The sequence below is a fragment of the Otolemur garnettii genome, unplaced genomic scaffold (assembly GCF_000181295.1).
Source record: "Otolemur garnettii isolate 467f Iridium unplaced genomic scaffold, OtoGar3 scaffold00054, whole genome shotgun sequence".
In the NCBI taxonomy this organism is placed as follows: domain Eukaryota; kingdom Metazoa; phylum Chordata; class Mammalia; order Primates; family Galagidae; genus Otolemur; species Otolemur garnettii.
In genome coordinates, this window is record NW_003852449.1 from 4,068,433 (window position 1) to 4,083,003 (window position 14,571).

The 14,571-nt window shown below is 45.4% G+C and overlaps 1 protein-coding gene across 1 annotated transcript in view; it reads left to right on the top strand.

Moving 5' to 3' along the window:
- The window catches only part of TRIM9 (tripartite motif containing 9), a 125,190-nt gene that overhangs the window by 108,356 nt on the left and 2,263 nt on the right, over nt 1–14,571 (top strand). Inside the window, exon 8 of the mRNA XM_012806558.2 lies at nt 12,220–12,523. Coding sequence (XP_012662012.1) covers nt 12,220–12,523 — 304 coding nt within the window. The remainder of the gene's footprint in view (nt 1–12,219; nt 12,524–14,571) is intronic.

Sequence of the window (14,571 nt, forward strand, 5' to 3'; positions counted from 1 at the left end):
GCTGGTCTCACTCTTATTTAGCTTATGTACAGGTCCACTGAGCTCAATGACCCTTACTCAGTTTATGTGCAGGTCCACTGAGCTCACTGACCCTTACTCAGTTTATGTGCAGGTCCACTGAGCTCACTGACCCATGAGCTAAGACCATGCAGACTAAAGGCATCACATCGAGAGAGAGAAGAGAGGGAGAGTTAGAGAAGGGAGTAGAGGCTGCTGGCAGATTGAACAAGGAAAGTATCTAGAAAAACTGAAAAAAGACCAAAATAAAAGAAATAAAATTGAAAGACAGTATTGATGACACGTTCTGATTTAAAATGTCATAAAGCTTGAAGATGAAAGCCACCAACTAAAAAGGAAAAAAGAATGTCGTAAAGAACATAGAAGGATTTCTGTAGAAAGATTTCCCTCTAAAACATTTGAAATTCTGTATATTCTCTGAAATCCTTGGGATTCCTCTGGGGTATTGGGTCTATCTCAGAAGGTTTAGGGGAAATCACAATACGAAAGAAGTCAAAAACCTATTACATAATTTTATCCATACAAATACTTATATGTAAAATATAAATCCTACTCCATTTGTATCAAGCTGCTGAGAACATTCTTCCTCATTCATCAAAAGACTCTGAAAATTGACAGCAACACAAAAACCAGCAAATATACTTAGGAAATCAAAATCCAGTGGAAGAGTTGTGTAAAAAGTACCCATTCCATCTTTCACTAGAAGGTCCTACAAAAAACAGGTGTTGACTTCTTCTGTTCATCCTAACAATATGACTCCACCTCCACACCCATGGATAACCTCTAAAGCCCTCCCCTGTGCTCTTGCTGCAACATTCTAACTCTCTAGATTTACCCTATGCATTCATTCTGCTGCTTCTGCAACAAATTACTATAAACTTGATAGCTTAAAACAAGTATCAAACAAGTATAAACAAGTGCTATACAATGTATCATTGTATAGTCCTGGAGGTCAGAATCTTAAATGGGTCTCATTGGGCTAAAAGTGTCTATAAGACTGCGTTTCTTCAGGGAAGAATCTGTTGTCTTGCCTTGTCCAGCTTCTAGAAACCCCCTACATTCCTGGATTTATGACCCCTTCCTCTGTCAAAGCCAGCAGCCTGGCATCTTCCAGTTTCTTTCTGACTGTGATCTTCCTATCTTCCTTTTATGGGGACCTTTGTGATTACCTTGGGCCTGCTTGGATAATCCATGATAATCTCTTCATCTCAAGATCCTAAGATCCTTAATTTAACCATATCTGCAATGTCCCTTTTGCCATGTAAGATAATATATCCATAAATTCTCAGGATTAAGTTGTAGGCATTTTGGGGTGGACCCTTATCCTGTCCACCACACTCTACAAGGAAAACATTATTATTTTCCTACTTTGCATATAAAAAACCGAGCTTCTGCGGTCTGAACATGTCAGACCCAGAACTTTGAGCCTTCCGTGCCCAGCACTGCCTGCCGTGGTGCCAACATTAGGAAAGTGCTCTTTGTACTTCACCCAAAGGAGAGAAAGAGAAAGGGACTATCTTACGTCTGTCCTGTCCGCCAGGTGTCTGAAAATGTCTTGTCAGAAGGGGGCAGAGCATGCCACTGTCTCCTGTGCTCAGCCAGAAATAAGACTTCAGTGTTTTCAGAGTTAGAGTTTTGTTGAATAGAATGACACTGCTGCTTGAAGATGTGCAGGTGGCTGTCACTTCCAGTATAATATTCGAGTCCCCCTATGGTCTCAGCCCATTTTCCTATCTCTGTGTCCCTCTCACATCTCATCCCTCTCATCCCTCTCATCCCAGGTGTCCCTCTCACATCCCTCCCTCTCATCTAGGAGGCCCTTGGCCAGTTGGCACCAGTGGCTCCTCTTGGCTGGCGGTGACAGGTCCCTGCCGGGAAAAGGAAAGTCAGAGCCTGTGTCTGAGGCCCTACTTTGAAGCTACCCCCAAATGAAGTCTTGGTCTTGGAGCCCTGCTTGGGCTGAAACCCCAGAGCAGGTATTCACAGAAGCTTTCCAGCCCCCTGATCTCAACCAGAAGGAAAAGTGGAGAGAAGTGATCAGTGGTGGTTCAAGTAAAGGGCAGTCCCAGCAGGCTTAGTGGCCCTTCCCGGCAGCTGTCCCCCCAGCAGTGCTCAGCATCACTTCATCTAATGACAATGGGGGGGGGATGGGATTCTCAAAATTACAGCTTAGAACTTCCTTTCCAAAAAGTGGGCATAGACAGTGCTATTCCTAAGGCTTAGAATCTTTTTTCCCCCATTAGCTTGTCAGCATCTGGCTGCCCTGTCCGTGTGGTAGCTCAGTTCCATGCATCGAAGGAAACCACCCAGAAAACATCTCATGGTGCAGGTGGAACACAGACTGAGGCTTCCATTTGTCTGATACCAAATGGCCTCAGATACGTCTGTCCAAAAGCTCTTTGCAGACATTTAATAGGGATTTGGTCTGGCCTAAGGACTGCACTTTCAAAGCCTAAAGCACCAAAACCCCCAGAGAAGTTGTCACCTTGTGAGAACTCAGCCCAGCTACCCCTGAAGCCAAAATTCCAAAGGAGACCAGGGGTGTGCTTGCTCTCAATCCCTAACCACCTGTTAAAGGAGACAAGAGTCTTCCTCAACAGAGTGTAGGTTTGCAAATGGGATGAGGTCATCTGCTCCAGCTTGGTCGCCCCTGGGAATGCTGAGTCTGTGCCTACAGCACAAACTTTATCTTTTGTACATTTCCAGGTCATAAATGAACAGTGGTAGCCTGGTCACCCCAAAATTTCATCCACCAGAAATTGATCCTCAATCTCTGTCCTCCCCTTCCATGGCTGAAGTGACTGGATGTGTCCCCGATCCTCCCTGGACTGCCTTCTGCTTATCTGTAACGCTATGAGCTTAGAGCAGATGACCTTCAAGTTCTCTACAGTTAGGACTTTGAGGGCTTCTCTCTTCAAAATTACTGTTGAAGGCTGTTTCAGAAAATGCTGTGGGAGTGGCATTAGATACCCTCTGCCTCCTCCACAGCCCTTAATGGGTCCTAACCTTCCACCTGTGACACTGCAAATTCAACATTAATAGAAAACAGGTGACAGGGATCATGCAGGGAAAATTGTAGGGCCCACTAGCCATGTTTTGCCTCTGGCTCCATGTTTCTTTTCCTGATCCAGAATATCTGGGCCTCTCTAAAAATAGAAGAATGTACATTTCCAGAACAAAATTCTAAAGGTGGGTAAATCATACCTGACCAAATTTGGGTAAATTTTATGAAATCCAGGGTAAGAGGCATAATGATAGGTTTCAGAGTCCAGGATATTTCCTGAACTTTTCTCTGGGACTGTTGGAGTCACAGCCCTTTATGGTTCTGGGGAGTACACTTTGCAGGTGACACTCTGGGGAACAGGTTAGTTGGTCCTTTAGAATCTTCTGTATCTCTCTGAAGGACAGTAGTCTCCAGTTCTTCTGGTGATAGTTCTTTATAAATAATGCCGGGGGCTCTAAATTGGAGGGGGCTTGGATGTGAACATGCAGCTGTCCTGGGCTGGCAAGGGCCACCTTGTTCTCTTAAAAGGAGGCTTTCAAAGCACTTGTTTCTCCCTTCTCAACTGCAATTAATGCTACCCTTGAGAAAGCTTAAAATACCACTTGTGTTGTAAATTATGTACCAGTCGAACATAATTGTGACTTTGGCTTCTTACTGGATCATTTAAGAAAACTCAGTCTTTTTCTTCATTCATTTCTTTGTCTCTTTTAAAATCTTCCCCTCTCCAGCAAATTATTTTACAGCTGGTTTATACTTGAAGTGAAACTCATCTTAATACTTGTGAAATTCTAAGTGATGTACCCAGCTTCCCTGTGCTCTGAAATACAGCCATCTTGTGGGACCGGGGCTCGAGGCCCCCTATGTTAGGAAGGTGTTCACAGCTGGACAGCAGGACAACCAAGACTCACACAGCAATGCCCAGGAGGCCAGGTTAGCACACACTGCCATTCAGAGCCACTGCTGGTGTGTTTTTCCTCCTCGAATTCCACAAGTAACACCTCAAAGACTGTACTTTACATTTTCAAAATATTCTATGGCATCCACAGAAGTCTCCAATACTCTGCACATACATACATGGAATCGGTCAAGAAATTCCACCCCAGAAACATAAAGATGAATCAATAATGTATGACGCAGATTTTCTCTAAATTATTATTTTTCCTATGGTCAGCTCCCCTGCCAGCTTCATGTTTCCCAGCTGCCCGATGCTAACGCAGTCTGCTCCTGAGAGGTTTCAGTTAGTGTCGGCTAGTGAACAAGTTACAAGAAACACGCATCGTCCAGGAGGAGGACCCCACCGAAATAGCCTTTTATTCTCCTTGAAGCCAAAAGTCAATCACTAAGGCACACGATCCCAAGCCCATCTTTACTTTGGCAATTCTTGATTTCTCTTTTCAAATTGAGGCCTCTGCCACTAGTTAAACCCCACCCCCAGAATCCAACCAATCCCAGGTGGAAAGGAAAAGAAGTCCAGGAAAGAGCAAGAGGAAAGCAACAGGGTTGAAGGAAAACAGGCCTTGACCCGTTTCCGCTGGGAACACAGCCCCGTCCCAGGGCTCTAGGCGGCACCGCCCGCCACTGACCCGTTTCCCGCTGCTCTTCCCTGCTCAGCTGCCCACTCAGCAAAGCTCTTCAACCAGACAGGATCACTGCCCGTGATGGAATAGGGTGAGATATTACCAATCTCTTAAGGAACTTGCCTTTCTCTAGTGATCTATAAGTTAAAATTTAAGAATCATCATCATTCTGAGAATTAGCTGTGACCTGAAAGACAGCTCTGTACATGTATTCTGGGAAAAAAAACAAAACATGATAACCTCCTGCCTGTCTGTCTCCACTAGTAGACCGGTAATGGCTGCGAAGCCCTCTCTGTACCTCAGTAGTTGTATTTTCAAGGGGAGATGAGAAGATGGTGTGTACATCCTTCCTGCAGCTCGTGAGACTATCACAGAGTACATACTGGGTAGTTTCATGAACGTTCAACAAGCATGAATTGTGTTTTGACCAAACCAGGGACTGGCAATGTTGTTCTCAACATTGTCATGTGGTCTGCGATTCATGCCTTTGAACGTGTCAGGAGGGGCAGGACCAGGAAAGTGAAGGATCTGAAATGCATGCATAGAGAAATGGTTGGAAACAGACTCTATTTAGTGCAGAAAAGGAAATTTTAAAAAGAATTGATGACTGGACTCAAATACTTGAAGAACTAGTGATGGGTTCCATGAGGCCCAGATAGCAAGGCTACGATTGGTGAGTAGAGTTCCCAAAGAGCACGTCCAGACCAATATGAGCAGTGACTACAAACTGGACAAAGCTGGCTGGACGGCCCCAGGGGGCTTCAAGGGGAAGCCTTAGGATCACCTCTCAGCTGTTATTGGGATAAGCATCTTCCCTTCAAGACTCCCGAAATCTAAGACAATATGACATGGCCCAGATGACTTAGAGACTTATAGGCAGCTGACCGCTGTGTGCCTACAGGGAAGGAGAAAAGGGGAGTTGCTTGTTTAGCTGGGCTGGGATCAGGTGGAAAGTTCTCTCTCTCTCCCCTCCCTCCTCTCTCTCTCTCTTTCTCTCTCTCATAGTTTCATTTGGAAAGTTCTCATGGCAAGGTAGAAATTTTTTTTTCTTTTTAGGAGCTGCCTAGAGAAAATGCGGTAAGCGCCCAGCTGGCAGGGGTTGGGAGGTCTTAGGTGGGAAAAAAAAAAAAAGAAAAACTCAGAACACAAAACAGCATGGCATGGTGGTGTGTCCAGGAAGTCAGCCTGCCCAAGGAGAGGGTGTAGTTCAAGGGTGAGAGGAATCAAGGGAAATGGAGTCCTCAGTAAACCACGACTCAAGTGAAAGGACAGGAAAAACAATAAACATCTTAGTGTCAAGTTCTCAATCCCATGACTGGCCATAGCCACCCTCCACCCAGCCCCCACAAAAGGTGCCACCACCAACTCTAAGTTCTTCTCGGTGCCAAGAGTAGAAATGGTGAGTACGGTTCATGCTGGGACTGGATACGCTGGTCTGCACCCCGTACACATCTCCTCACTGGTTTTCAGGTAACGGCCTGGGGGCTTAGTACTCTCTGAAATTCATCTTAACATGCATGTCCTCTCCCTCAGCTTTTAAAGCAACTAGTATTTCCAATATAATGAACTGTTACATCTGGTGAAAAGTGCATTTCCAAGCAAATTCTTCTTACTAAGGAAATTTTTAACTGACATAAATATGGTTATAAATGCCTCTTCTTCCTACAATAAGCCTGTGTCTGTTAATGGCACCGTGCTGTTGTATTTCAAATCTTTCCATTACACTGAAGGGCTAATTTCCCCTTGAGATGATAACGTGATTTTGGTTTATCATATCTGAACAAAAAAATTGCCATACTTCTCAAGTCATCCAAACCATATGAAGTTTATGTACAGGAAAACCTTAGCCAGGACTGGTGGCTGGTGCCCGTAATCCTGGCTCTCTGGGAGGCCAAGGCAAGAGGATCACTTGAGGCTAGGAGTTCAAGACCAGCAATCGGGGCAACATGGCAAGACCCCCATCTCCACAAAAAACAGGAAACTTATCCAGGCATGGTGGCAAATGCCTGTAGTCCCAGCTACTCCGGAGGCTGAGGAAAGAGGATCACTCTAGCTCAGGCGCTGTGAGCTATGATGCCATTGTACTCTAGTCTGGACACCAGAGCAAGAGCCTATCTCAAAGAAAGAAAATCTGAATGTATTATTCTTGGGAATGCAAAGTCTTAACTCCATAAATGGTAATGCCTTTTCTCTGAAATAGTTTGTACTTTTCTAAAAAAAAAAAAAAAAACTTCCCCCACAAACGCATCTAAAGCCTGAAAAGCTAGCTTTAATATTATAAGTTCGGAAATGAAAATGAGGCTGACTCTTGGCAGTATTAATTTAAAACTTGCCACTGCCCTTGTTCTGAGCTCTTCTGAGTGCCTGCATGCGCACACACCAGTTATTTTTGCTGGAACATTCACCAAGTGGCAGGAGAAGGGCATGTTTACCAAAAAGAGCAGCAGGCAGACTTAAACCAGAAACACGTTCACAAGAGCACCTCTGGCCATCAAGATTACTTTTTTCAATGAAAAGAAATTTCCTTGGTGGTTTGGACATGAACCTTCCTCCCATCTGTATCCTCTGAATTATTACTGTTAAACTTCAGTTGGTTCAGTTCTGAGAACCAGCTCTTGTTTAACAAAAGAGAAAGGCATAATTTAGAGAAACTAATTCACACGCCCTTTAAAAACCAGATGAAGTGATTGATGATTCCTTATTCTGATTTAGTAAGTCTTCCTACATACAAGACCTAACTATCCAAAAAGAAACAAAGACATTTTGTTACAATGCACCTCACCACTGCCCACTGCCTGATTACTATCAGAGAACTAAAGTCAGCCAAATGATGCCCCTCCAGTGTAATCATAATTCTGAAACATCCAAGGCAAGGATCCTCTGAAATTTGCTCAGCCCTGTCTTTCTGAGGCTACACCTTTCCTCTCCTGTTCAAGGACCCAGCCTTGAGTGTGTCAGTAGAGAAAATCTTCTACACCTAGAAATGGAACAGGAAACAGTTTATAAAAGCCCTCCTGCCCAGCTTGGCACCTATAGCTTAGCGGCTAGGGCATCAGACACATACACCAGAGCTGGCAGGTTCAAATCCAGCCCAGGCCTGCCAAACAACAATGAAAACTACAACCAAAAAACAGCTGGGCGTTGTGATAGGCTCCTGTAGTCCCAGCTACTTGGGAGGCTGAGGCAAGAGAATCAAGTCCAAGAGTTTGAGGTTGCTGTGAGCTGAAGCCACGGCACTCTACTGAGAGCAACATAGTGAGACTCTGTCTTGGAAGAAAAAAAAAAAAAAGAAAGCCCTCCAGTCCTGTACAGAAAAGGAGGCTGTTGGATAGATAGTAACATCTAGGGTAGCTCAAAGGATGTGAAATATGAACCTGCTCTTGGTCATCAGTGGGTAAAATTTCTAAATTCAACTCTAAAAAATATTCATTTAACAAATATTTTTCCTAAAAGGAAACCTTTTAATAATTTTTCTACTACTAAAAATTGAGGGGAAGTGAAAACAATTGCCTGCGATGTCCTCTGGTCTTGGGTCCTGACCTGCCAAGAATTCCCTCCCTGCCCCCAGGCACGTGTGACACCCTGGGGAAAGATGGGCTCTGTGTAAGTGCATCGTGAGGGCAGGTCTTAGGGAACTGTGCGTGGGCGGCTAGCAGATTTCTGATCACTAGTTTGCATTGATCTTACATCTAGACACAGATTCAGAAGAACAGACCCTCCCTTTTCCAGTGCCTTCGGAAAGATTGCCGCTCCGTAGGATGAGCCCTTTCTCCTCCACCCTTAGTCTTCAGCCCAGCTTCCCGGGGAGGTCCTACTTTGATTTCCGGCCCTCACCCCACCAGCTGAGCCTGCATTCCTCTTTGCAGTCCCTCAATGCACCGGGTGAGCCGAGCCCTCAGACCGTTCCCCGTCTCTGTGCCCTGATGGCATCTCAGTGCGTGTTCTGGTCTTGCCGTTCGTCTGCAGGGGACGAGCTGGTCTGTGTCTGTGGCCTGCTTGGGGTATGAGGAGCACTGGGGCATGGAGCTCTGTGGCATTCCCGTCTGTGTGGCGCAGAGAGCACCCGTGCGGCTGTGGTCTGTGTATGATGCATTGGAAAGTGACGAGTGCAGTTGTGCTTTCTGCGTAAGCTGGTGCCACTGTGGATACCTGGCTGTCATCACAGGCAGGGCACAGCACGGCTCAGGGGCTGGCTGAGCGGAGGCCATGGCAGTCATGTGGAGGGAGGTTTGCAGCCCCTCTGTATCCAGAAAACCAGCTGTGTCTGGGAGACTGGATCAGTGCATCGAGCCTGGAGTGGTCTGATTAAACATAGACTCAAGAGATCTTCATTGACAAAATAAAAGTAGACACACAGCAACAGTAGAATGTATCCTAAAACCAGGCAAACCAGAGAGCAGAAAGACTTAAAAGAACGTTTTCTGGGAAAGCCTGTGCTCACTGCTAGGACAGTCGGGCTCATGGCTGAGTGTTTTTCTAGCAAAGGGAGGAACCACGGCTAGCTGAATTAGAAACCTTAACTCCTGACGCACAAAGATCCGATCTGATAATCAGAAAGTCTGGCCCCCTTGAAGTTTTCCACAGCCAGGCACATTGTGACGTGGCTTACAGCTGACTTCGAGGAAGCTGAGCTTGTATTAGCCCGGCAGTGAACCCTGTCTAGCAAACAAAATCTTAAAATATCCAAGATCCAGACCTATCTGATCTCTTCAGGACTATATTATAATCATGGATACACATGACACACATTTCACATTTCCAAAGGTTTCGTTTGCTTTTTATTTTGTTTTTGCTCATCCCATAACCTGGAATGAAGAAGGCCACAGCATGACAGTGCTAAAGGATGCAGGGACTTCAAGCTCTCTTTAAAATGACATTTTTCTTTGTGCTTTTTATGTTTCTTATTGTTTTCCTGTGCACTACTGGCTTTCCAACATGCTTTGTTATGAAACTATTTTCACTTGTGTCCAATGTACTGAAATATTGTTATAGTCTTTGTAATGTATATTGTCTGGAGAATAAAATGAGTGTGGGGTTGGGGCTATTTGATGGGTGTATTTAACAGTATTGTTCTAGTTGTATCGTTGAATCATAAATGTATGACAGTGTGTTTAAAGTAGTGTAAAAAGATTTTAGAATGTTTGTTTTGAAAAAGAATTGCATGAGGCATGATTCATCTAAAAAATTTAAAAGCCCTCTTCATGTTCTACAGATTTATTTCTAAAGCTGGGTAGGAGTCAGTTTTAAGACCCTGGGCATTCCATATTCATTGTGCTTCAACATACAAATAGAAATTAAAGGGACAATCCTAGAAAGTACACATAAAAGTCAGCTGTGAGTTGGGAGAAAATGGTTATTTTGCATGTGCGTTCAAAACCAACTCATAAACAAACTAACCAAAAGTAAGATCGCGATCTTTACATTTTGATTGCACCTCAGTGCTTGGTCCTTTTTTACAGTAAGTTGCCTTTTTAATTCTCGTAAAATTATTTTGAATCAGTGTATTACCCTTCATTTGTTTCAGAAATTAGCATGTAAGGTCCTTACTAAATTGGAAAAAAGTTAAATTTGTTTTTTCTTTATCCCCAGGTTCTTGTCAAAACCGCATTTTCTAGATGAGTGCCCAGTATTCCTGGAAACTGTGGGTCACACAACTTTGCACACTTTAAGACTAGACAGTCTTCTTCCACCCCAGTGCAGCTTTTGTGGGGTCGGGGAATCCAGATTTTAGGGGAAGGAGAGGCTTGTCAGAGTTCTACAGGTGATTCCAGTTAGCTGTGGGTCCACCCGCTTTCCCCAGGTGAGAAGGGTGAATGGAGTAAAGCAGTCTCTGACGGAGAGAGGTAATTTCACTACAGACAAAGTGGCATTATGAACAGTTACAGGTGTCATGATCACCTTACACGTTTGGTTATATGTGTATTAATTACATTGGGTTCGAGTGACAGCAAAGACCTTTCGCCATAACCAGAGTTAGAAGCAGATGACAATGATCCAGAATTCAATGATCCAGAATGATCCAATAGCCAATTTCTCCATCTCCATTTCAGTTGGGTCTTTCTCATTTTAAAAGTCAGCTTCCTGAATATGGAAACTTTAGAGGAAAACATTGAACTTGGGGAGTGATGAAAACATAAGCTGCTGATTATAGAATCTATTGGAGGAGGATTAAAAGGTGAAAAGATGCACTTTTTTTTTTAAAGCCGAGTAGTTTTTACCCAGCAAACTCAACTAACATAAAAAGGGCTTTTTTTTTTTTTTTTTTAAGAATCAGGCCTCTGGTGACTGTATTCAGCTGGTACTTTTTAAGTGTATACAAATAATTATTGTTAAGCTGGTTGTTTCATAGCTTTGATGTGTAGTATCTCTTTATAGGAGGCAATTTTGAGACACAGCCTGCACCTTTCTCTCAATTAGGCAAGTATACCTGTTGTAATTGTTGCCTCTGACTTGTGTGATTGGTATGCTCAATTTCCTTCACAAAATAAACGACAGCAGCTTGTTTTCTGTCAGTAAAATTGTCTAATTGTCATTCTAATTTCATGATAAGTTGCTTAAGTTCTTAGAAAAATAGTAAAGATGCTTGTAATTTTTTTGGTTGTACCTCAAAGCTTCCCCCTCCCCCCATTTTCTTATACACCAGTGCAAAGCACTCGTTATGAGCAGTGAATGTGGTTAAGGGGCTGTCAGACCACCTGCCGTCCTGTATGTGGCATTTTAAATTAATCCTGTTTTGAGTACTCGGCTATCAAAAGAGACTTGTTTTCTTATCTGTGTCAATTTTGCTTCCTGTCTCTCTCCTCCATGCTTTTCACTGGGAATGACAACAGTTGACATTAAAAAGCTGTTGGCAGGTATGGACTAACCTTACTCTGTTACAAATAACAAACACCACAGTGCATGGGAGGTCGGTCGCTGGTCCAGTGAGTCAGAAGTCACAGTGTATTATTCGCAGGCGGGATTTAGAACTTGGGGTACAGCAGGCGCACAGAGACGGGTTCTCCCTGTACCTAATGTCCAGAATACCTACCGCTTCAGCAAAGTATCTTATCTCACACGTTAGTTTTAGGAGTAACCCGCGAACTGTGCTTTTCGGTGATGAGGAAGGGACCTGTTCCGGGTCCAAGTCACGCTCAGGAAAATTAATTTATGTTGCTTAGCGCTTCGCGCTTGTGAGCCTTCCAGAGAGCTGAGGGAATTCTCAAAGCGACTAGATCGTGGCTCTTCTGCCCAGGGGATGTTTCCCGATTTCACTCCGTGCGTCTTGTCCCTCTCCATCCAGGACTCTAGCTCCCAGCCGCCCCGCCTCAGGGGTTACACAGGCATCTGAGCGTCCCCTCTCCCTTTAAGTCCCTGGGGCGCTGTTCTGCCAGCCCCCAGGAGAGGGACTTGCCCCTTCCAAAATCGATGCCACTTCACTCCCGGATCACCTGGTTGGGAGTGCAGTCCGAGCCAGGTAACCCTTCCTGACCAGTGGTGTGTCCTGTCTGCTGCTGGCGCAGAGTACCGACTCCCAGGACGGCCCTGGACCCTCCCCCAGCGTGGCAGCGTGAAAACGCCCGCGCCGCGCGCAGCCTGCCCTCTGTCCCTAATAACCCGGTCCGCTTCTGTTGTTCCCAGTGGCCTGGTTTGCCTTCGACCCTGGCTCAGCCCACTCGGACATCATCTTCTCCAACGACAACCTGACGGTGACCTGCAGTAGCTACGATGACCGGGTGGTGCTAGGGAAGACCGGCTTCTCCAAGGGCGTCCACTACTGGGAGCTCACGGTAGACCGCTACGACAACCACCCCGACCCCGCCTTCGGCGTGGCGCGCGTGGACGTGCTGAAGGACGCCATGTTAGGGAAGGACGACAAAGCCTGGGCAATGTATGTGGACAATAACCGGAGCTGGTTCATGCACAACAACTCGCACACCAACAGGTACCCTGAGCCCCCAACCAGGCCTCCTTCACCTTGGCTTCTGGGCAGGAGCGAGAGCCTGGTGGGTTCGGAGACCCAGAACCCGCACACGGACCCCGGGAAGGAAGCCAGGCCCGCTCCTCTCAGCTCAGTCCGTCCTGGGGGCTTACTTTTTGCACAGACAGAGATGTGAGCCCTTCCCTGGGCCCGTTGTGCGCTCACAGCCCTGGCTGGAAACTGAGATCCCTAAGCATGTCCACCAGAGAAGGACAATCCTGAGGCTAAAACCCAAACCTGCCACTTACCAGAAATGCGCTTTTGCACAAATTACTTCATTTCTCTGCACCTTAGTTTCCAAATCTTCCAAATTAGTGTAATCTTATTTTCCCATGCAAGCGTGTTCTGAAATGTAAATGAGAGGTGTGAAAATGCCTCACACTGAGGGCACCTGGAAACAGTGGCCGCTGCTCTTAGTAGAGCGACTCATTCGATCTTACAGACGCCGCTCTGGATAGTTGACCCTTGGGGAACTCCCTGGCTATTCTCAAGATTGGGAGCACCCCTTTTGCCGAGGAAAGAGAATATAGGAATGCCCTTAAGGGTTTCCTCTACCTCCAAAATACAGACAGTTACAATTTCACACATGCTATAATTTTTTTCCCTGGATTTCCTTTTTCATTTGGTTGTGTTCTCATCTTCAAGTGTATTTTTTTTTTCACAAATTTCCTAGGCAGAGAAGGATCCTGGTCCACCTTATTCTCAAATTTCCCAATGATACACTTTCATGGGTGTTTCAAAAAAGAAAAAAAATACAGTGGTATTCAATGACGTAAAAGGGAAGGTAGCCAGGTGGCGGCATGGTGGTGGCGTGGTGGCCACTGTGGTGGCCGTGGTGGCCGTGGCGGCACAGCGGGCCCCACTACTGCAGCCTTCTCTGTGTGCTCGTCCCCAGCCCTTCTCCAGCCAAGGCCTCCTGCTCCCGGGAATATTTCCCGCACACCTCCATTCAGGTGCGTCCTGCTGGCTATCACTCGCAGTGCACACACACACACACCACTGCAACTTGGTGACAAGTCGGATGGGATAGATGAGCACCTGCCTTCTGTGACTGCCATTCAGGGCACCCCTGGGTCGCTAGATTTCTGATGCCTTCACCCACCTGGCATGCTTACTTTTTCCCTTGTAGTGTTGTCTTTATTTTGAGTGAGAGAGTGAACAATAACGCCCCCCACACTGTGCAGAGAAGCACATGCTTAGAGCTGAACACGCCCGCGTGCATGCCACTTGTGCTTTCTTTGCTAAGCCTGCAAACTAAGGAGATGCGCTCTGGAAGCCTGTCTTCTGTCTCCTAGTGACCGCGGACAGTCTGTGTCCTGCATTCCGAGGAAACGAGTGCCACCCTCACCTTCTGTGCTCTGCTGAGATGAGAATGAAGCCCAGTACTTTAGCCAGATCTCAAAACAGGAGGAAAGACAAATCCGATTAGCCATGTTCTAATGGCATTTTGCCAAACTATCAATTGAAGCACAAGACACATTACGTTGTAAAACGACATTAGTTATCCAGCGTCCTTAAAATCACTGCCTTACCTGTAGCATAAGTATTTCACTTTGCAGGGAAGAATCCTCTGCTTTGATGCCATTTTAAAGGGAGTGACTCTAAAGTCTTAATTATGATACAGCATGACAAAAAAGAATAACCATCTTTCTGGAATGAATTTTTCTACTTAACGGGTAATAGAAAGCCTAAACTCCAAGTTCTCATGCAGAGAACTGGTGCATGAGTTCCAACTAACTATTTCTTTATTCTGACTTTCAAATTAAGTCATTTTGTATTTAGTGGTGTTTGATTCACACCCTTCTTTCTGCAAGGTGAGAGACACTCCTATAGACAGAACGCTGATAGCCTAAAGGCTAATTGTTTTCTTTAATCTGAGTCAGATCACTAAGTTTTGTCTCCCTGCCCTGGCTCAGTGCAGAGATCCTTTATGAATGAGCTCACATCTCAGCAATAAGAGGGCAGCCCCTTGGTGGGAGCACTCATCTCCTCCAAGGGACTGAACGTTGGGG